At 43.6% G+C, this 23,244-nt stretch overlaps 1 protein-coding gene across 21 annotated transcripts in view; it reads left to right on the top strand.

Moving 5' to 3' along the window:
* LPP (LIM domain containing preferred translocation partner in lipoma) overlaps positions 1-23,244 on the top strand; it is a 340,056-nt gene that overhangs the window by 115,550 nt on the left and 201,262 nt on the right. For all 21 annotated transcript variants that reach the window (XM_054075104.1, XM_054075101.1, XM_054075093.1 and 18 more), the window contains one exon: positions 7,151-7,352. In XM_054075104.1, the coding sequence (XP_053931079.1) occupies positions 7,160-7,352 (193 nt within the window). In that variant the 5' untranslated portion in view covers positions 7,151-7,159. The remainder of the gene's footprint in view (positions 1-7,150; positions 7,353-23,244) is intronic.

Here is a 23,244-nt window from a genome sequence, read left to right as displayed (position 1 = left end):
TTCATGGCTAGACATCACTGATCATAAATGGAGAAATGAATTCATTTAGAATTCAGAGGGAAACAATGCCAAGAGAAACAAGTGGCTTTGGGAGTTTATTTATAAAGATCAAATCTCTCTGTTCAGCCTCAGTTACTGCTTTTGGCTAATTAGGGAAGTAGAAGTGACAAGAACAAAGCAAAGAACTGTGTTTTAGCAGGGCATTTGGATTTGTGCTTTTGGGAATTTCATGCAAACAAAAAAAAAGGACAAATAAGCTCAGAGGAGAAACATACAATTTTGTGGGTTGCATGTCTAGTTGAAAGTGGCAATGTGTGGTGTGATTTTGCATCATGAATGATGCTCCCTTTGTTCAGTGCTAGAGCTGATCTATAGAACGCAGCTGGAAGGTGAAGTAAAGTCAGAAGTTTTCTCTTTGAGTTCTTTTACATGGACAGAAGAGAAGGGAGAACGCAGTCTGCCTTTCTACACATGGCTCTTGTAAGGCCTTAGAGACTAACTTAGGTTACCCAGGGAAAAGGATATCTTGATTGTGTTCTTCAACAGTATTGGAGAGAAGCCATAATAGGGCTTCCAGCTGCATCCACTGTCAGATAACAAGATCCTGGCTGCTTGTATCTGGTCAGTGCCTTGGCCTTAGGAGAGATGATTAACGTTACATGAGTGATACTAAGACAGAACTTTATGGACTTACATCAATGGATTTAGGAAGGAGTGGAATGGAAGACAGAGCAGACTGGCTGGAAGCACAGACTGTTGTTCATTTTTTGTTAAACGCTGTTGCTACCCACTATGAAGCATTAGCTTAATTAACTCAGGGACAAATTCTTCTGTCTTGGCAAAGTCCATCAACATCCAAGGAGTATTTGTTCCATGTTATAAATATGAAAATGAAATGAAGATTTATTTGGGTAGAGTCTAATCACAGAAAAGCTAGCCTGTCTCAGAGATGAATGTACTAACAATTTCAAAAGTAGACAAATTGGTACTCTACCCTTCCATTGCTTATCTGATGTGAAGCTAAATTGACTTGGAATCCTCTTTGTTTTACCTTTGCTTCTCAAAGGTGAATGGCATCCTGTAATTAAAAGCAAAACCAAGCACTTCTGTGCACACATTTAAAAAGAAAAAAAAGAGAAAAAAAATGGAACAAAAAACCTTTCAGGCTTTTATTACTGCCTGGTATTATCATCTCTTGATATTCGCGATCTGACACTTTTAAATAGTGCAGTCTCATCTTGGGATTCGTGGATTCCAGTTCCTCTACTGCAGAGTATACTTTCATAGTTAGAATTTTTTGAACTCAGGGCATTAAGATCATCCTAATGATAGAACCAGAGCACACTGTTTTCCTTATTTATGCAGCGTGATTTCACTCGTTGCTTTTAATGTTATTTATCATGGTTAGTCCAGTCTTATCCTCTGCCTCCAAAAGTTGGTGATGACTAATGCTTCCAAGGAAGGAAGGATAGCAGAACCGTGAGCAGCCACAGCTGATTACAATCTGGTTTTTGTCTTTGATATTTTTCATCATTTTACCCTTTCAGTTTTAAGTTGCCATTCTTGAAAAAGTTGTCTTATGCTAGCATCCGCCACTTCATAAAAGGTTACTGAAAAATTAAAGAGAATTCTGAGTAAATATATATGAATGAATTAAGAGAAGTCTGCTCTTTACAGTGAGTTTAATTGATACTTAATTTAAACGTTTTGATTTGATTTAAGTAGTGACCTGACAGTGTTCTGAAAGGATCTGTGTAAGGAAGAGAGACAGGTCTGTAATGATGATAAGTTTGTAATAAAATCCAGTGGTTGGGAGCAGAACTAGGTGCATTTAAAACCAGACATAGAGGAGAAGCTGTAGTTATGGTGGCTAATTGCTTGCCCAAACAATGTACCTAAAGCTGCAGCAGTTCTCCAGTACTTGCAGTTGATGCTACGTGTACTTTCTAACAAATATTCTGAAGGCCAACTAAAGCTTCACGGAGAAATGGCAGGGTAGAGTTCAGTGCCCTGTACAATTAGCTTAGGCAAGATGACCAACAGGAATTTCAAAGGAACATTTTGGAGATTTTTGACTCGGGTGAGACACTGAATTTGGAAAAGGAGTATTGCCAGAGCGGCCAGTGAGTAAGGGAGACGTGGGGAAAGCTTTATAGCAGCTAGTTCAGTAACAGCTGTTGAGTCACTGCTGAGTAAGGAGGGTGGCAGGCAGAAATGCGGAAGGCTTCACCCAAGGCAGACAGAGATGTGGCACTGATGGGGAAGCAAGAGGTTGCTGTACCTCTGGGGACGGTTCCTAGGGACATGGGCTCTGATGATGATGGTTGTTCCAGCCTGGCTCTGTTACATGTTGGGTGACTAGATATATTCAGGTTTGCTAGGAAGGGGCTCATTGAATGCAAACCATGCCTGACAAATTATTTGCTTGGAGCAGAAGTGGGGAAGCAATTATAGATTTAACCTACAGTTCAACTTTTCAGCGAGAGTTCTGTGGTCCAGCGATTGACTTGAGCAGCAGAAGGATGTGTTTGGCTTCCAAGGAACAGCGATAGGTGGCTTGTCCAGCATAAGACCAGTGAGACTCACTGTGCTTCAATGGGCAGGTAATTGTTTTGAAGAAGCAAAGTGATCAGATTGGGTTTGATAATTTTTCATGACATCCTCTATTAGCCTTCAAGGAGGAGCTTGTTGTATTGACCCTCTGAAGTGGGTAATACTGCTGTTGTTTCAGCTCCATCTCTCACAGCCAAAGTGAGCTTCACCACATTATCCCCTGCCAGTGTGCATGCTTCCAGGATGGTTTTTCTGGTTTTGCTTCTTGGGTTGCCCCAGCCATCCATCTTGAAGCTTCCTTTGTTGTGTTTTACTCATTCCTTGATTCTCTCAAGCCTGCAATATCCAATACAGTTTATTCTTTTTATTCTGAGTTCTCAGTGTCTAGAGCCTTCTTGCAACCTCAGACTTCCATGGTCCTCTGCATCTAGCTAGAAACTTCTGAAAACAGTACTGTTTAGTGTGGAATTGGCAGAAATAACTTTTTTGGAAGGAAAAACCTCAAAAACAAAAGCGAAATGTGTTTGCTGGTTGTATTTGCTGCCTATATGGAAAAGCATTGCCTTTACCTATTGGATGTTCTTGTCCAAGTGCAGGAAACCACAATGATGCAGAGGCGGTGACATGTGAGAGTAAGTTTAGAGTAAGAGGGCTGGTTATAAGCCATAGTTCGCCTGTGTTGTTTTGATTACTACAAAAATGTGTCTACATCACAAAATGTTCAACTTTCTGCTCCAAAGAAGCTTCTGATTAAAAATCAGGCAATATTACAGGGAATGGTGAGGAAGCACTGATGACTTTGTCTGAATTAGCCAGTGCTTCACCATGGAGAAGTCTGCAGAGAGAGGTGGGAGGCTATGCCCATCTGCAGGCCACTGTCCCTTATATTTTGCTGTACTGTTGGCCTTTTACCAGATGAAAAAATGAGGGGAAAATAACAAGAAACCCAGAAGTTTAGCTTCAGCTGTTAAAAAGAGATTCATTAATTTTCTTTTTTTTTTTTTGTTATGATCTTGCAAAGTAGTTAGGCTAAATTTAATTGAGGCTAGGGAGCTGGGGCTGGAACAGGCAAGGAAAAGGGAACTTGCTGAAAACATTGTCAAGGCAGAGATAGCAAAAATGAGTGGCAGCAAATGCATAACAGAAAATTAGAGAGGGAGAAAGAGGAAGAGAAAAGGCTAATGGGGAAACAATTGGAAAATAACCACCACCACCAAAACAAATGTGTTGGAGAGCAGCTGAGATGGAGCTGTGTGCCAGCTTACAGCCAGCAATTGAGTTATAGCAGTGTGGTCTTCATGCTACTAATGTATTTGTAAGAGCAGTCTGATTTTTAAGCTCATTCATTGAGACTCGCATCATCTTCAGGCATCTCCATCACTGTGCAACCTGGCTACTGAAGCAGATATTCTTGGTTTGTACATCAGTCAATCCATCCCTGCCATGAACCTGACAGACCTTGAGAGCTCAGTGGACCAAGATGTGTTGCCTGGAAGGTGTTTGAAAAACAACTAGGGAGCTGCCAGAAAAAGAATGCCAGTAAGATGATCAGTACTAGGCTTTTTTTTTTTTTTTTTTCCATTGAGTCAGTATGGAGGTAAAGCCCAGGGTCCAGGGGTTCTTCATGCAGTGAGACAATCTTTCATATGAAATGTTAAACCAGGGGCTAAAAACCTGTCAGAATAAAACTCCAGGATGCTTTTAGTAATGAGTAACATATAGTTGTCTTTGAATATAATAATCCTGCAGTGTTCAGAGTTGTCCTCTTTAGCTCTCAAGGCTGAGTGCATGCCCTCATTGTTTTCTGCTCTTAAAACCTAGGTAGTTGCTTGAGTTTTATTGCTGTGTTTTACAGTTTTGAAGGATGTGGGAGGAGGCGTCAGCAGTGTGGGTGAATCTGACTGCTCAAGTGGCAGTCATTTTCTAAGTCCATCAGGGCTGATGAGGGTAAAAGGAATTACCAGGCAGTGGGAGTGTGGCTCGCGTGCCCTCTGCCCCTGCCCTTCATGGCTGGTGTCCTTTTCGGCCCTGTGGTGAGGACCTGCCTTTCACTTCTTTCTTTCAGAATGATGCTCTGCGCTGTTAATGTAAGGTCAGAAGGCAGGCATATGTTGGAGGGGAGCTTGTGTCCTTGCAGCTTGGCCTTGGATGCTTGTCTCTCTCCCGGGTGCTCCTGCCACACTCCCATCTGCCTCATTTCTACCGAGTCTTTCCATGCTCACCTCAGTGGCTTTCACTAGTATCGGATGTCTAGCACATTCTCCAGTGGCAGGAATTGTGAAACTGCTGTGTGAATGCCGAGCAATGACACTGTGTGGTGAGGAAGAGCCACAAGTGTTGGGGCTGGTGTTTGGCAATTGCCAGTTCCTCTCCTATGTAAGGAGCAATGGAGGTAGAAGATGACTACAAATTGCCTATCTGCTACTGTTGGGTCAAACTTTAGGACCTTAGGTAGAAATGACTCCTTAAGCAGTAAGTGCGTTACCTGGAGTAAACATTCTGGGCTGGAATAAGCACACATATTTATTGTATATGTACATCTGTTTTAGCAGTCATTTCTGTTAGCTGGAGGTGCCGTCCCCACACTGCCATATGCAGACCTTGCTCCTTTCCCCGAGACTGACTCAGCATTGCTAACAACAAATTGCTAGGACAAAGTTGTCCATACAGCAATCCACAGGACTACTTTCTCTAGTTTACATTCAAGAGTCTTCGTTTTCTTCTTTGATAAAGGAATCAACTGAATTTGCTCCACCATGAATCTTGTAGGATGCAGATGCTTTGCCAGCTATGATGAGTTCACAAAACAGCTCTGCTCCTAAGTCCCAATAGTTTAATCTTCATATTTCTAGTGATGTGTGAGCCTAAATTAGGAGAAAAGGGAAATGAAGTGTGATTTCTGCCTCGTTTTCTCTAGGTAGATTTAAAAATACTGTCAGATATGCCTTCTTCCTGCCTACATGTTCGTAATCACACTGGGTGGCTGCTTGAAGAGCTCAGTGTTGTTTTGCTCTCTGAGAAGCGTGTGTGCATGCAGATTTTAGCTGTGAGACACCAAGAATATGCCCAGGCAGTCTACGAGCAGACCTGTGGGTGCATTCCTGCATTGTATCAATGAGCTGTATGTGGCTTCACTTCTCAGCTTTGGAGATACCTCCTCATGAGCCGTTCAGATAGACAGCTGCATGCATGACCACAGAGCTGTCAGAACAGTTAGAGAGCTGTAGCGCTATGGACTTCGGTCATGGTTTCACTTCAAGGGGAGTCTACATCTGCTAGAGGCCACCGTTCGTCTGTCCCCTTTCCTCTTCCCATTGTGAGCTCAGAAGACTACACACCAGCTTATACAGCCCTTTTCTGCCATGCTTAGCAGAGTTACAATTCTTTCTTGCATCTCAGCCCCAGCAGATTGCACTTCCTGCTGCAGTTAGAGACCACCTCTTTGCAACTCCAGCAGTGCCTTTTTGTCCTTTTGTTCCCAGATGAATTGTTTTTCTGCAACAACAGTCTGCTAATATCTCCCATGGCATGGTGCTATCTCTTGCACTTACCCATTTTGTGATCAAGAAAAATTTTTCTTGATTGGATTGCAGGTTTTGTTGGCCTTGAGGAGCCCTAACACCAAAGCAGAGAATGGGCAGAAGTGACAGTGTGCTCAAGAGGTCAAAAATTAGCATTGGGTTTTGTCTGTGTGGGGTCTTCGTTTCCTCATCACATCTCAAATCCAGCTCTGTAGGACTATCTGATGGTCCTGTGCAACCATCACTGCTGCCCAGTGAGTGTGGTGAAAGCATTTGTTCATTGCAATGAACAAGTTTTTTTTGGGCAACATTTTCAGCAACGTCTGAGTCCAGTTCTCAAAAGTGATGTAGGCTTTTAAGAGGCCAAAGCCTAGATTTTCATAAATAAGTAATGATTTGGGCTCCTCTGTTTTCTGTTACAAGTCGAGATGTCTAAAAGGAGCCTGGTTGTCAGTGTTTGTAGGATTCTGGCATTTTTTCAGAATTGACATGCTTTTAAAATATCTTAAGCTGTGCATTCAGAAATGGAGGCATCAAGAATGATTAGCTGCTTTTTAAATCCTTTTTCTGAAAAGTTTGAATGAAAGTTATTGGGATGTGGAATCCTAAATGACATGGGAAAATGTGCTAAAGGTGTATTTTGGAAGTATGTCTATCTGTGACTACACTTGTCCCTAGAGCACCTGTGCTGTTGTACATTAATACACTCACAAAAGCCTAACAGGGAAAAGCAAATCTGTCACTACTGTGTTGAATGGATGGTGTGATTGATGAGCTTCCCCAGGGTATCAGCCTTCCTCTGTTTGGGTTTGAAGAGGAAAATAGCAACGCTTTTTGCAGGCACCACTAATGAGTCGATCAGTAATTCTGACCTCCTGGGGAAAGAAAGACAAGTTTGTAGCGTAAGTCCTATACATTAGGACCAATATGTTTAATGATAAGGGTACATGAGTAAAACATGTTAAAGGATTATGTGGATTTGATTTTATAAGCCAGCAAAGCAGTGGATTTGCAGCTGTTGTTCCCCCAGCCTAAATTCCTAACGCACAGGTGATTCTCTTTGCCTCTCCTCTCAGATCTGAACCATGTCCCACCCATCCTGGCTGCCACCCAAGAGTACCAACGACCCTATGGGTCACGTTACTGCAAGGATGGAGACCACGCACTCCTTTGGGACTCCCAGCATCTCAGTGTCAACCCAGCAGACACCAAAGAAGTTTGCGCCTGTCGTTGCCCCCAAGCCAAAGTACAACCCATACAAGCAACCAGGAGGTGACGGTAAGTATTTATTTTTTTAGGAAGGAACCACAACTTGTTCTTTGCTGATAAGTTTGTGGGAGTGTCCCTGTTACAGATCATCGAAATCAAGAAGAGTGTGAAAGTATCTTTCACCCTCGCTCTGACTATCTATACTCTATCTATATGAGGTGCAGGGCTGCAGAAGGAGATGGGGACAGATCTTTCTTGTTTTTAATTGGAAGTAAATGTCCTATGTCTGAGATAGGTACTTTTGAAGGGATTTTGCTTGTTTGGTCTGGGCTGGTAAGTGTTGATCCAGGAGCTGGGACTTTAACAGCCCTTTTCAGTATTGATTCTTTCCTCCCAGCACAATGGGAATCCTTTAAAAACATGGGACTGAGCTGTGGAAATATGGGTATAATTGGGGTGGAAGGGCATGAGTTTGGTAGAATGAGTCTAGGAGCGCTTCCTCTTCAGCCTACTGGTTTGATTCGGTTTTGCTTTTATTCTTTTCCCTCTACTATGGAACACTCTTAAGTATGAAATAACTTACTGATATAATTCTGAGGATTTTTACATGACCGTTGCCTCTGGAGCTGTTATGTCAGTGAAACTAATGGCTGCCAATCACAGTGTTGGCTTTCCTTTACTTTCTGCTATATAATTCATCTTGTTTTCACGTGGTTAAGCAGGAGTTGGGTTCCTGGCTTCTGGACACTTGGAGGGAGGGAGTTCCCAGCAGCTGGAGTTCATGGCTGGTTGCGCCTCTGGGGTTTGCAGCTGGAAACCTGCCAGATGGCCCACTCGGGATGTCCCTAGCTGACAGTAGAGAGAGCGTGAAAGAATCTTACTGCAGCAGAAACAAGATGGAAGCCAAGAATTTTAGGAGAGAGTGGTAGTTGTCTTGGACAGGGTAGTGACTTTTCTATTCCCAGTGGTTTACTATAGTTAGAAATGTGTGGAAAATTCTTACCCCTCCTCCTCTCTGTCTTCGCCCCAAAGAAAAACTCAGTTGTATTCAAGAAAATTGCCAGAGCAGCTTTTGAGTTTTAGATGCTCTACTTCATTCCATCACCACTTTTCCCTCTTTTGTATTGAGTGCAATAAGGTAAATGTCATCTGTATCTTTTCCCTCCTTTTTTTACTTTGTCATTTGACAGCCTATGCATTTTCAGGACGGCTACCGAATAATGGAAAGGAGAAAGAAAAACAAAGCAGCATATTAAATGTTGCACTTGAGAGATTTTCTAAAGTTAAGGACATTTTGTAGGAAAGTTGGAAAAATCTGAAATGTCTCATTTTTTTCGCTGTGCTGCTCTAACTTTGGAGAATTCAGAACGAAAAAAGAAAATGTGTTGGAGGAGAAAAGCGAAGTCATATGCACCTGTTCTGTTGCCTTCAGTAACAAAACATTAATGAGTAAGAGAAAGAGGTTCTACATTTGGAATTAAAAAATAAAAAATAATCCATTTCTGAAGTGCAATGAAAATGTCACCTTCAAGTCAAGTGGTGATTCTTATTTTTCTAATTATCTGAAAATTTAAAATAATAATGGAAAATGACACTTCTTTATTTTCTAGGAAGATGTTGTTGATCAACCACAATTTTTTGGTGAAAAGTATCAGTATGCCTTAATTGTTGGTGCTCTAGTGGTTTTAGATCCAGTTGTATGTGACTCAGGAACGTTATTGCCTTCTAAAAAATTCTTTGGTTTTTAGCATTTGGGGAAAGAGGCTTTCCCTAAGAGCAGAGCAGGCACTGTAGTCTGAGGAGGGGAGACGAGGCATGCAGGCATTTCTCATGCAGCACTGACTACCAAGTCCTGCAAGCAGCTGAGCATTGCCAAGTCTGTTGGAAACCAGGAGGCACTGGGAGCTCACAGGAGGCCTTTTTCAGTGCCAATCCCTTGCCTTGTCTGATGCTGGGCTTTTGGAGATCGCATCATCAACTGACAGGCCTGGAAGTGCTGAGGGTTAGCCAAGACCTGGTCAGAGACCAGCTTAGTGATGTGACAATGTGCCTGCAGCTTAAGCTAATCCACTTTCAGAAGGTGACACGCTGCTGCTTGGTGTCAGCAGCCAGTACAAAGCCATTATCCCAGCCATATATAATCCTCGGAACATGAGACTTCTGGGATGTGGGATGCGAGCAGGAACAGCGAGAAAGTATTTCACCCAACATGCTTCATTCACTTTCTGTGGCTCCCTTCTCTCATCCAGGCTCCCTAACTGTTTATTCAATGACCTCTGTTGTTTTTGCAGCAGTAATTCAGCCTGGGGGACTGCTCTGTGCTCCACTGGTTCCCTGCATAAGGGGCACCAGGAGTTGTTTTCCCTACATTTGCTCTCCCCTGGTCACAGGTCTTTCCCGTGTGGTTAGCTCTGTGTAGATGGAGGAGCTGCAACATCCCCTTGTACCTTGGCCTGTTTTCATCCCTCCTGCCCCTCTGGAGCTGCTTTGCTGGAGGCACGCAGGCTTTTCCGCCCAGTACGCCGGTAGCACATGGCGCAGCGTCTCTCTGCCAGAGATGAGGGTGAGCAGTGGTGCAGCCCCAGGGAAAGACTGTCCCAGGGCTGTGATGAGGCAGAAAGCAGCTGTGCACATCACAGCCTGATATGGCCTTGCCTGCTCTGTCTGTGTCACTGGAGTTGATTCTCCGTGACCAGAGGCTGCAGGGACGGTATTGGGAGTCTCTCTGGGAGACAGGCAGATTTTGTTCCTGGTAATTTCTTCGGCTTGCTGCTTTTAACATTCGGGAAAACACGTCCTCTGGCCTTGTGTTTCTTTGTTATTATTTTGTAGGCATGTCACTCACACACAGTGAGTCCACCCGGCTGATTGCATTTGTGGTTTTATTTATTGAATGTGTTGAAAGCGCAGAGGAGGGACACTGGAGTGACAGGTTGCAGAGCACGCACAGTGTGCACAGCAGTGTGATGGCTGTACCCCCCTCTTGCTCCCACCAAGGCATTTCAATGGTCTCACTTTGACTTTGATTTCATTTCTTTTCCCCCTGACGCCTGCACAAACCCCAGACAGATCAAAAGCTGCTCAGTGTAACTTTATAACAAGTTAGAAATGGTTAAATGACTGAAAAAAATGAAATCACAACAGCCAGTGGTTTATAAACCAGCAGCGCTTTTATGTAACTGGAAGCACTCACGGCATCCGTGGTTTAGACCAGCGAGCTGACCAATTTTCGCAGCGCTGCCAGCTCTCTCCTCACTGTGCACCATGCTGACTCGCTGCGTCTTGTTTCAAACCAGATTTGTCAACTCATCAAAGCAAAGACTGTGTCTTGCTGTCACAGGGGGGCCTCCGGGTATGACTGCAGTAGTAGTAATAACAATAATAGTAATCAATAAGACCACAGCTCTGAATAATGTCCTACATGGGTCTTTGCTGTGCAGCTGGCCGGAGAGGCAAGCACAGCTGTGTTTTTATAGGTCCTACAAACACTGGACCAGACTTCCATGTGCTATAGTCTGGGCTGGGTTTCTGGAGGATTTAGTGCTAGGGTTCCCTGCTGCGACCGTTCATGGGGGATTAACCTTGCCTGATCCTGGGAGGCATAAGCAGCACAGTCCCGGTGATGTACACGTGCTCAATGTCTTACACAGCTCTGTATTTACTCCACAGAGGCAGGAGAGCTGTTTGAGCTCAGGGAAGATGATATTCTACAAGTGTGCTTGGGGGGTGAAGTGTAGCTGCTAATAAGTTAGGCTGGAAATCAAAATTAGATGTGCAGACATTTGAGCAGTGGCTCAAAAAGAGTGGCGCTGGGGTCAAGGGTGGTCCATGGATAGAACTGGATGCGTTTGCAGTTGGAAAGCATCTTCTTCATGTTGGGAGAAGGTGTGTCCTGAGCTGGACAAGACATCCAGTCATGGGTTTGGACTGTCCACCTCTTCTATTTGACTCCTTTCTCTGTACTCGTGTGTTTGGTGCTACCTGTGTCTTCTCGTTGTTCCTCAGCAGACTCCAACAGCAGGCATAGCAGGTCTTATCCTCTGCACTCACTAAAGCAAAAAAAGAAAAAATCTCTTAAGCAGAATAATGCTTTCTTCCAAGGAAACGAGTTTTTTTTTAAAAATAGCATTGGATGCCTTATCATTGGAAAAGTTCCAGGGCAGGTTGCATGAGGCTTTGAGCATCCTGACCTAGTGCAAGATGTCCCTGTTCATGCCAGAAGGGTTGGATTAGATGACCTTTTGAATGTCCCTTCCAACCCAAATCATTCTGTGATTCTGTGGTTGCCTTCCCTCTTTTTCCTGCCACTTATTTCTCTCCTGCTCTCCAACTTTTACTCTTAAATTGTTATTTCAGCACCATCAATAGGGCTGAAGTTTTGGAGAAACACTGCCACGCAGCTGTTCCCATCTTTGCAGGCCTCAGGAAGGTGGAAAGGATTTATAGTTTGCAGATGAAGCAAATTCTCTTTTTTCCTCTTTTTGTTGGTCCCAGAAAATGGGGCCTCACCCTCCAGGGCAGACTAAGGAGATGTCTGGCATGGAGCAAAGTTGTTGGTGGTTGATTCACTGGCTCTGTGCACACTGCTATGGGCTTGGTGGCAGCAGTGCCAGCGCAAGGTTGCACACTGCGTAGCATGGGGAGGAGAGAGCTGGCAGGTGAGTGCTACTGTGACGGGGCAGTCACGGTGCACTGGGACAGCACCAGGAGTCGTGAGGTGAAAATCAAGGGCTTAAAAAATGTGTAACAATCTGTTGTCAGCCTGAGGCATTCAGAAAAGTATGAGTCAGGGCTCTTCAGGCTGTTGGGTGGCTTGAGCACAGTGAGTGGCAGGCTTCGTGGTGTGATATGCCTTTTGGTTTGGATCCTTTTGGTTTCAAGCTTGCTTTCATAACCACGAACGCTCTTTTCCTATTGTCTTTCTGCATCATCTCCAAATAAAAACCCACAGACATGAAGCACTGTAAGTCCAGGAGAAGCCACACTGTGCTGATGCAGGTCGAGCACAGACAATGAGCCCTGGGAGGCTGCTGCCCCAGTCCAACATTCACAAGCACTGCCACAGCTCCCTGGGAGTTGAATACACCTCCTCTGCCATCATGCGTGGTCAATTGAAGGGTGGTTGGTGGTGGCAGGAAAAGGAATGACTCCGTCCTTACTTGTAATTGCCACCCTTGGTGAATATAATGCCCACAGAAAGTTAATTTAGATTTAATAATGGAAACGAAATGAAAGGATGACAATCAAAGCAAGCAAGCAGGCTTTTTCCTTCTCCTTTTCTTGCATGACTTTTAGATATGGTGAACTACAAGACTCATTTGAAGGACTTTGAGTTTTTCATTACTTTTTTTTTTTTTTTTTTTTTTTTTTAATTTAAACTATCTTCTTCCATTTACCTTGGTTGGACAACTGGGCAGTGGCTCATGAGACAGAGCACAACAGGAGTGCCAGCTCCAGGGTGAGATCATGTGATTGACACTAATGTGTATGCTTGAACCCAGACGATAAAGGTTCCCCAGGGCTCGGTCCTCCCTGCCATCCGCCTCTTGATGCATGTGGAGGCTCTTCACTACTGGCTAATTATATTCTGCTGTATCTGTAGGGGACTGGGAACGTAAATCAGGCTGTTTGTTGGGTTTTTTTATAGGCAGATATATACCTAGTGGTTTGGTTTTTTTGGTTTTTTGGTTGGTTTTTTTTTTTTTACAGCAGCTGCCATCAGTAGCTCTGTCTACTCTTTGAAGCTTGAGTATAGATTTATTGGACTAGACACTGTGTTTTAGCTGTGCTGTTCCCTGCTCTGCAATCTTTGACAGTTCATAGAAGCTAACCAGGTTCAGAATTTATTCATTACTTGGATGAGAGCCCTAAAAGGATAAATTGAGGCTGACTTGGGAGATTCTGTGAGTTTTGTGGGTTTTTTTTCTGGTTCTCTGTGCTATTTCTGTACCATAGCAAGAGGAACCCGTGCTAGTGGGAAGGCTTTGTTGGTTGAGAGGCAGCATACTTGCTCCTTGGTGCTTCTCATGAGCTTCTGTGGAGCTTTGCTTGTTGTCAGAAGGAGGCTGGCATGCAGGAGCAGTGAGCTGTATCTCAGCCGTGGTTCGGTGGTGGTTTATGTGTGCCTTGTCCCTGTGGACTGCTGTTGCAGCCCAAATGAGGCATGGGAAGACGTTGTTGTTTGACAATTTCGGTGTTGAATTGAATCCTATGAGTACCAAAATTTTTTCCAGCAGGACCTGCTGGTCGCTGCTCCTCCTCAGCTCTGCCACCAGCTGTGAATACCATAGATGCTCCAGGGTGGAAGCAGTGTCTCAGTGATGGGACAAAAAAATAGGCTGAAAAATGCACTAACCCATTTCTCCTCCCGTCTCTCTCAGGATTGAGCTCACAGAGATGAAAAGTGTAGTGGGAATAAAGAGGTAACCTTACTGTTGCAAAACATTGTGACTGTGCCTGAGCTCAGCCCCCATGTTAGTGCTTGGATTTTAGAGAAAGCTTTTTTTAAAGTGCTTATTATAAACTTTTAAAGTCCTTCTCAGTCCTTGCTCTCATTCTTCCATGTGTTTCTTGATCTTAATGAAATGGAGCGGATGAAGCAATGCTTTATTCATTAGTGTCAGAACTGCATCATCCACAGGCTCTTACAAAATACAGCCAGTGAAAATGAACTTGAAGCTCCAGGCCCCTTTGTGGTGGCTTTGGTACCTTCTACGCAAGAGCATTTAAAGCACAAACAAAGCCCCCAAACCTTGTAGAACAAGCAGGAAGGCAGGGGCCCCTCATTAAGGGGTAACTGCAAACCAGTTCAGAGCAGCCTTTTGGAAATCTCCATTGATTTCTCTCTAATGACATCCTCTTCCCTGTTGGTTAAGAACCAGATGAAACTAGTTGGAAATGAGTGGTGATTCTCACTTGTATAATAGTGGTTTTAAATTATCTCAGGCAAGCTGAGCCGTGTTGAAGAGGTGTGAGATGGAGCTGATGTGTTTGTGCCTGGGCAGCATCACTCTACTCTATAGCTTATGAGTTATGGAGGCAAAGAGTTTTGCCTAACTGCCCACAGCATGATGAACCAGTATCAGGGCTTGTGATTCTCACTGCTGTAAATAACTAGCTTGGGATGGGTCCTGATGTTTTGATTGCAGTCATCCCAGAAGTTGTTACTGCCTAGGCAGGATTGTAGGATGGTTTGGGTTGGAAGGGACTTTAAAGATCATATGGTTCCAATCCCCCTGCCATGGGCAGGGACATCTCCCAACTAGACCAGGCTGCTCAAGACCCCATCCAACCTGGCCTTGAAAGCCTTCAGGGATGGGGCATCTACAGCTTCCCTGGCCAACGTGTTCCAGTGTCTCACCACCCTCATCATGAAGAATTTCTTCCTAATGTCTAGTCTAAATCTTTCCCCTTCCAATGTAAAGCCACCCCCCTTGTCCTATTACTGCATGCCCTTGTGAAAAGTCCCTCCCCAGCTTTCTTGGAGGCCTCTACCAGGTACTGGAAGGTCACTATAAGGGTTCCCTGCAGCTTTCTCCTCTCCAGGCTGAACTGCCCTAACTCTCTCAGCCTGTCATCATAGCAGAGGTGCTCCAGCCCTTGGATCATCTTTGTGGCCCTCATGTGGACCTATTCCAGCAGTTCCATATCCTCCTTGTTTTGGGGTTTCCAGAACTGGACACAGTACTCCAGGTGAGGTCTCACGTGAGTAATGTAGATGGGGAGAAACACCTCTCGACCTGCTGGCCACGCTTCTTTTGATGCAGCCCAGGGTATGGTTGGCCTCCTGGGCTGCTAGTGCACATTGCTAGCTCATGTTGAGCTTCTTATCAGTGAGCACCCCCAAGTCCTTCTCCATGGGGCTGCTCTGAATCACGTTGTCCTGCATCCTTTATTGAAACCGTGGATTGCCTCAGCCCAGGTGTAGGAACTTGCTGGCTGTCTCTAGTCACCTCCATGTGCTTTACTATTGCTTCAAGGAGGTTCTGTTCCATGATCTTCCCAGGCACAGAGGTGAGGCAGATGGGACCGTAGTTTCTGGGATCATCTTTTCTATCCTTTCTAAATATGGGCACAATGTTACCCTTCTTCCAGTCACCATAATGACCGTGTCTGCACATCATGATAGTAGTATCTGCATCTGTTTTTTTGACAGGTATGTAGGTCTGTACTCTTGGATGCTCTCAGGATGAACGTCCTATTTGTTGAAGTGCTGCCTCAGATAATGGCACTGGGATAAATGCAATGTAAAACAGGTGCATAAAAATTATTTTTGAATCAGTATACTTATTCGTAGTTTACAAAATATCAAGTCAGGCCATCAGGTTTTATTAACAATTCTGATTGTTTTGTTAGGATTACAAATATTAATCTTTCACAGGCTCTGTAACATATTGTCTCTTATTTGGGAACTGCTTGAAGTAGTGCCTAACCTTGTTTTCATATCTAATGATTGAGCTTGTATTTTCTCTTTTATTTGGTATCATAAAGCAAACATTGCACTCCTCAGCAGGTAGAGTTTTAATTTTTTCTGCCATGCCTATTTTTCTTCTCATTTTCTTTTCCTCCTGTCTGTTCTTCCAAGATACTATTTTTAATTTTTCCACTTCATTATTTCAAACGTTGAATAGTGATTCATCTTTGCAGTGGCCTGTTCTGTGAACCACAATAGTTTGGGTAGAATAAAGGAAAAGGGCAAAAAAGGGAAGGAAAAAAAGACGATTCAGACATACACCGGAATGGAAAGAAGCCATCTTTTTATAACTCAAATTGCAAACATCTGTCATCGACTATATCAAACCTACTTTTAAAAAGATAATGTTTGTCCTCTGTATAGTTTTAAAGGGCTGTGGTGACAAATCAAAGCAAGAGCAATCTTAATGCAGAAATAGCTTGAATTCAAACAGGCAGCACTTGTCCCTTTTATTTTAATCTGAAATTTTAACATCCTCCAGATGCTAGTCTGTTAAATAATAATTGTTATATTATAGTTAACAGTGAGTAATATTTTTTTTCCCCTGTTTACACAGTGCAGCTCTTCTTTGCATTGAAAACTGTTATAGGAAAAGACTATATGTGTGTTTTTCCTTTTCTCTGCCTAAAACTTTTTTACTCTGCCAGACAGGGTACTGCTAAGTCAGAGCAACCAATAAATGTCTATTGGATTTTATTACAGGTTGGTCTAATAAAAGGTTAGAAGAATGAATGAGCAACTCTTGAAGCCACAGAAGCTGTACTTGTGGCCAAAAAGCAAGCATTTCTGGCAGTGAACACTACACAATTACAATTTGGACTAAATATATGAGGCCTGAATTGCTCGTTGCTTAAGCAAAGTGCGTGGAGCTAAGGGTCTATGATTAGGACTGAGAGTCCTGCAGCTCTGGCTGCCCCAGTGGAGGTGGCTATGAGGAGGGATCTGGTCTAGTTGCTATTAAGAAAACATTATTATCTAAAAATTCATCTTCCGTCTTCTTCAACTAGCGTGCACACTGGAAATCCACAGCCATGGAAGAACGTGCAAGCATGCTCTAAATCTTGACTGGGGATTTACCCAAACTAACTGAGGAGCTGTAAAGTGCATAAAAATCACAGCTGGGAGACAGCTGAGAAACAGCTCTCAATTCCTGTGATGACAATGACCGAGGAAAGGTGTTGGTTTAGTCTAGATGTGGCCAAACCATAATGCAAGGCCTGGTGTGAAAGTCTTGTTCATAGAAATCTCTCTTGACATGAGAGCTGACATTTGTTTTTCTGAGTACTGAATTTATGGGAAATGCAGAGGAGGTGAGGAATAATAAGAGGAAAGTCCTGTCCATTTGAGCCGCTTCTACTACGAGATCAGTTTGGGAAAACTTAGCAACTGGCTTTTCTAGATATTCTGGAATGGCATTCAGCTTTGTACAGTTTGGGTAACTGTAAGTGTCTGCCCATGGATTCAGCTGCGTGACCTGTCCCCGAGCAAGCTGTTGGGAGAGGGAGCCCTCAAGAATACGGAAACAATACTAGAACAATGCTAGTAAGCACAATCCTTTAGAAAATAAGTTTAATAACATATAAATGTTTGAAACATTTGTTATAAAAACAAATGTAATTATTAATCTCTTACTAAGTAGAGACTGGTGGTCTTTGAAGTTGGCCCTGTCCTGAGCCAGACCAGCTTGCGGTGGGCCTGTTCTTTGGTACCAATATCTACAAAATGAAGTTTCCAGAACTCTTTTTCCCCGTGTATCCCTTGATGCAAGCTCACAATCCAAGCTCCATGTTTCCCATTTCCTCCACTGGGCCCATCACCTAGGGCTCTTCTGCAAAGGCAATAGTGCCAGTCTATGGCTGTTTCAGCACATACTAGGAGTTTTTTGGGTACCCCTGTGGCTTTCTTGGGACCACCGTGCATGTTCCAGTTGGCTGCATTTCCAGCTCCTTCCCTCGTCCAGAGCAATCCAGCTTGTTTCTTTGCAGGACCAGGTCACCTTCTGGCTCCTGGAGTGTCAAGATCAGCTTTACAATGAGCTGTTGAACTCTTCAAGGCAATGTGATAACCTCACATGTGTTATATATTTGAAAATTTTTTTGCAGGAGAGTGAAAAGGAATAATCATAGTTCCTGGGCCAGTTCTTGGGAAGGGTAAGGAAAGGAGGGTTTCTCAACAAGGATCCATTAACACTGGTCCAGCTGGCAGGCAGTGAAACACAGGAGGTGTAAGTCCATTCTTCTCCCTTCCCAGTCCTGCGATTTAAAATGTTTGAACGTGCACTTCAGAAGCTGGGGAAGTAAAAGCCCCCAGTTGTGCCAGGAGACTCTGCAAAGGCCACGGCGAGCGAAGGGGCTGCGGAGTGTTAATACAGTCCATCATTTTGTAACGAGCCTGATGTTCTTGTATGAGCTGTGTCAGGCTGTTGTCTGCACGCTGTCTTTGCTGATCACAGTAATCGGGTCATAAGAGAGGGAGAAGTAATAGCACGTCTCTTAGCAACCAGCCCCAGGAGAAAGAGAAAATTACTCAAACAGACTATCCAGCTAGGGAAGTAGAAAGATGAAATTTTCTGAAAGTCTGTCGGAAAGTGCTCAGGGACATAATTCTTTTATGTGTGAGATCCTTATAGGTTGGATCCAATGATTATCAGAGACTTTTTTTCTTGTTGTCTTCCTGGTAAACTTTCAATTTTAATTGGCCTCAGAAAAACAGAGGAGAAAACCACCTCTGAAACAGAGGCATTTAAAGAAAAAAAACCAAATGTGGCGGATTTTTGTATTATCTTTAACAATGCCAGGGAGAAGGGAAGGGAAGGGGAGGTCAGAATGTCTCAGGCAGGAGGTGAGGGGAGCCTCTTATCTCTGTGCAAGTGCTTTGAATGCTTACTGTGTCAGAACTAGCCAAAGCACGTTGCCGTGTCTGCTGACGCCACAGTGGCATGTACAAAACAGACTTGTTGGGTCTCCATTGCATTGCACGGGGTGTCACGTCCCATGAGTGTCATGGACTGTGCGCCATGCTGATTGACAGCTTGGCAGAGAGCTGGACCCGATGTGCCCTCCCAGCAGCCGTGCTGGGACAGCCCAGCTGATAGGTCAAATGGGGCAGGTAATGCTCAAGTTCATGCCAGCAGCTTTTCCCTCATTACTCTGGTTTTCTATCCTCTTCCCGACTACTAGTTTATGTAAGACATTTGGGGGGACATCTTTGAGGTCTTCTCAAAGACCATTTGGCCAACATTGGCCCCAGGGCTCAGAGGGAAGGGCGGTGGTGGGGACTGTCTGGAAGTCATAGTAATAAAATCAGGCATTTGTACTTTGTATGCGGGACGGGGAGAGGCTCACGTGCTTGTATCTTGGGCTTTTAAAAGATTTTTTTACTTCCAAAAAGTCATACTTCTGTGATCAACTAGTCTACATCATTCCCAGTGGTTGCTTAGGGGAAGGGGACTATGTCTGAGATAGTCTGCTCACACTCACTGATTAAGTGCATAAATCTGTATATCTTTAATTGAAAGGTACATGCTCTGAGATGGTCAGGCCTACCACAAATTTGTGGTTGCATCCTTAAAACTGCTGCAGGGGCAAAGTGTTTCTGAAAGCCTGGCTTAATCTTTGGCTCTGAGGAGACACAAGGAAACTCTTGCATACGTGGAGGGGAACAGACACTTTGAAGTGACTGATCCAGCTACTAATCTGTGCCCTTCTCTGCTTTTGTCAGCTTTATGATGCCAGGGCATGTCTAGGTTGTGCAGAGGGGTCAGTTCACCTCTGCATGGGATAGCTTGGTTTCCAGTAACGTGTTTACCTGCAAATTCCTGTAGTTTAATGAAGGTTACAACCATTTCCCCAAGTCGGGATCCCGGACAGTTGGGTAAAGGGTTCAGACTAGCCTCTGGGCTGCTGTGGATGGGCTGTTGCTGGTACTTGGGTTTGCTCAAGTCTCCATGTGCGTAAACTTGGGTTCAACCTATGAACGGTAGTGCAGACATATTCCAGGAGAGATTTGCTAAAGTTTTCAGAGGCAAGGCTGGCTTCAGCATCTTATCCTGGAAATAATCAGTAGAAGAGAGAGGAGGAAAAAAAACCCAACCTTGCGGCTGTACAGAATTAATAGCTTAGGAGCAACATCTACTACTGTCAAGGAAAAGTGAGATAAGGAACAATATTAATTGTAACCGCTTCCAAGCAAGTTGTAGAGGCTGCTGCTTTGCTGTCTTGTCACAAAGAAGAAAGACTTTCTTCCTTAAAAGTTTAGTAATTGAAGAGTTTTCTTGCTATTTTTGTGACTGCCAGTAAGTGATGTTTCCTGGAAATTTTCCCCCAACTCTATAAATACCACGGCAGGGCTTACAATGGTGACTCAGTTTGGGAAGTCAACACCATGCACTTCCTCAACGCAGCCAGGCAGCCCCCAGGCAGAGTGCGCAACTTCTGCAAAACCCTTAATTGGTTGTTAAACTGCAGTACAATTAGATGGCTTCTTGAAAACTAAATTCATGTTGCTCAAGCTTACCTTCCTGTTATATTAGAGATGAAAGCACAGGAGTAGAGGAGGCTGAAGCACAGTTTGGGTCTGGAAAGTTGTAATTGATATTTCAAGGTGCTACCTTTCCTCAGTAATGTACTGATCAAATGACCACAACTGACAGATAGATGAGATGTTCCTCATTGCCACCCGTCACTGTCCTGGGACCAAGATTATCCTGCCTATCTTGCTTTTGTAATTGGGGCCTTTCCTCTTTCCCATTACGCTTTTGACATCACTTTTTGTACTGACTAGGCACAAGTAGAGCCGTTTGTAATTCTTTGTGTGGTGCCCAAGGAGAAATAGGACCTGGCTGACTGAATTAATTCTTCAAGTATGGAAAGAAAATTGCACTGGGAGCTCAGGTCTGGCACAGCTGTCTTATGCAAAAATGAATTTATAAACACAAGAGGCAACATGTGAAAGAATTGTGAGCTGGGTAAAATCACAGCTGGCCTTCATCTCCTCTGGTATCAATATGGACATGAGATTGCACAATCATAACAAGTAATGTATGAAGTGTTGTGGTGTATTCCATCTTTTGATTAGTCCATTCAGTGCCTTGGATTAAATTCATAATTCCACTTTCCTTGTAAAACCATCCCTGCCAAAGGTGGTCCTGTGGAGTTTGAGCCTGTAACCCTTCTCTATGGCATAAAAGCAGCTGGTTTTGTAGCATGAGAATACTGACTTCTCTTGGTGCATCAGGCATTCAGCCTGTGTACGTCAAAACGGGGCATGTGCCCTCAAGAGAGAAATGACCTTGCAGCAGCAGGGGGAGATTGGGCTGGTGGATCTCCAGCTGCCAGATCTCTAGGTTTTGTTCAATTGTTCACTTTCCTCATTAGGGACAAGAGTCTTTTAGAGCACTGCAGGAAGAATTGATTTGGCTGAACTTGAAAACTCTTGCTATTTAAAACATTTCTTCATGCCAGTAAATAGCTCTTGTTGGCCAGACAAAAAATACTTTGAACTTAGCAACTAATCCAAGACAAGAGATGTGATGCATGGTCACAGCTGAGCTTTTTTCTACAATCACCACTGGACTTTTTAAACAAAAAATTACTGAACAACCATGTTTCCACTCTGAGTATATGGTGCTTTCCTGAGGTGTTACTGAGACAAGCTAACGGAGGATCCATTTGTTTTGTTATGCCTTCTCATGTGGGAAGACGATTAATCTTCCTGTTTCTGGTGCACATTTAGCACTGACTGTTTGTATGTGTCCAAAAGTGCTCTTGTTAATGATCCCTTTTGCCCCAGTGAGAATGCGTTGTGTAGCTGTGATAGAGAAACAAATAAAAGAGAAATAAGGTAGTAGGGTAACTATTTTGAGAGATGAGCTTTGGCTTGGCATGTTGATTTTCCTAAGAGATATGGCACACCCAGTACCTCGTGTAAGTTGACCATCCAGCATGGCATGGGTCTCCAGAATGGGAATATTCCATTTTAAGAATCTGTTGGGTATGACATGGGCTCGTGTTTAATGGGCAGTGCCAACTATTTAAACGTTAAAGTGCTGTGAATTCCACCTGTGAAATTGGAAGCGGAGGTAACACAAGTTGGAAAATCTGGGCCTAAATGTCAGGTTGTAAAGGTCACATTTTATTGGTGGAAAGTGCAGTTGTCACCACAAACGTGAGGCTGCAGGAAGGGTATTGTAAGGCTCCCTGTTTCTTTGATCTCCAAGTACCTAACCAAACACGCTAAGTTTACACCATGTCCAGAGTTTGTTTGGTTTTTTTCAACAAACCTTTCCAGCAACTGCGGTTCTTATCTTAGGACTCAGACTCCTCTTGTTTACTTTTTTTCCTGTTATCCAAGAGTGGTGATGAAAGTTCTGAGCGTTCAGTAGGTGACTGGGATGGAGTGGAAATTGAGGCTTTCTGTTGTAGCAGTTCTGGATCTGTCATGCTCAGAATAATGAAAGCTCTTTCTGAAAGAGGGCAGAAAACTCATGAGGCATCAGAAGGAACAGGAAGATGCATCTTACTCCTATAAGCACTTAATTGTGAAATCTTTTGGCTACTTAGAAAAGTGATTAGTCAAGTCTATCGGAAGGCAGCAAATGTCTGTGGGGACTAGGGAAGGTTTGATCATTTCATATTTCTTACCTTCTTGTTTTTCTTTCTTCTCTATTGCAAACAGTAAATGATTAAAATGAGGGTGTGTTGTGAAAAGATGATTTCTAAAGAGAGCTTGGAGAAGTCTGTGCTTGCTTGTTAATCACTTCTTATGGAATAATCATCATTTGTAAATGGCCAAGAAATGACAAAGCATTTGTTTGCTGATCCCAATGTTTTAGCACAGCATTTGAGAATGAAATCTTGGTTCTGTCTGATTGTCCCTCATTCAGTGATACCACTGGTCACTTCCCTCTGACACTAGTGCAGCCCAGTTGCCACTAAGTTAGGTCAGCAATGGCTCCTCTGAATGGATTTACATAAATGCAGCTGTGTAGTGCTTGCAAATAAGTTTGTTATGCATGCACAAGGAAGACCTGAAGCCAGATCCTTCTTGTCAGTGCCGGTCCAGTAGAGCTGAGAAAAGGCACGGTCTATAAGGAAAGAAATATTTTCAGCTTTAGCCAGTAGCTTCAGTTCTTATTGTGAATAATCTGCACCAGGACACAGATGTGTTTACTGTGAAAATGCCGATTTTAGATCATTGTATGCATGTGCTTTTTTTATAGTTGCTGGAAAATAAGAGAATGGGATTTTATGTCTTTGATTAAATATTTTCCTGCTAAGAGTTTGGAAGTTGCGTCCCAACAGGCTTATTCACATACTATACTTCACCTGTGGGCTTATCTTAATCAGGAGGGAGTTTGTTTCACAGTCAGCTGGCATGTGGAGACTAGGGACTGGTGAAATCTCAGTCGAAGCTGGGGTTTTGTAGCTCTCATGAGCTAGCAAGTGGAATAAAGCTGTAAGCGCTGTGTTACCCTCGGGTCACCCTAAT

This window comes from Cuculus canorus, chromosome 9, assembly GCF_017976375.1.
Source record: "Cuculus canorus isolate bCucCan1 chromosome 9, bCucCan1.pri, whole genome shotgun sequence".
In the NCBI taxonomy this organism is placed as follows: domain Eukaryota; kingdom Metazoa; phylum Chordata; class Aves; order Cuculiformes; family Cuculidae; genus Cuculus; species Cuculus canorus.
Note: the sequence above shows the minus strand (reverse complement) of the source record. Positions and strands in the feature narration are given on the sequence as shown.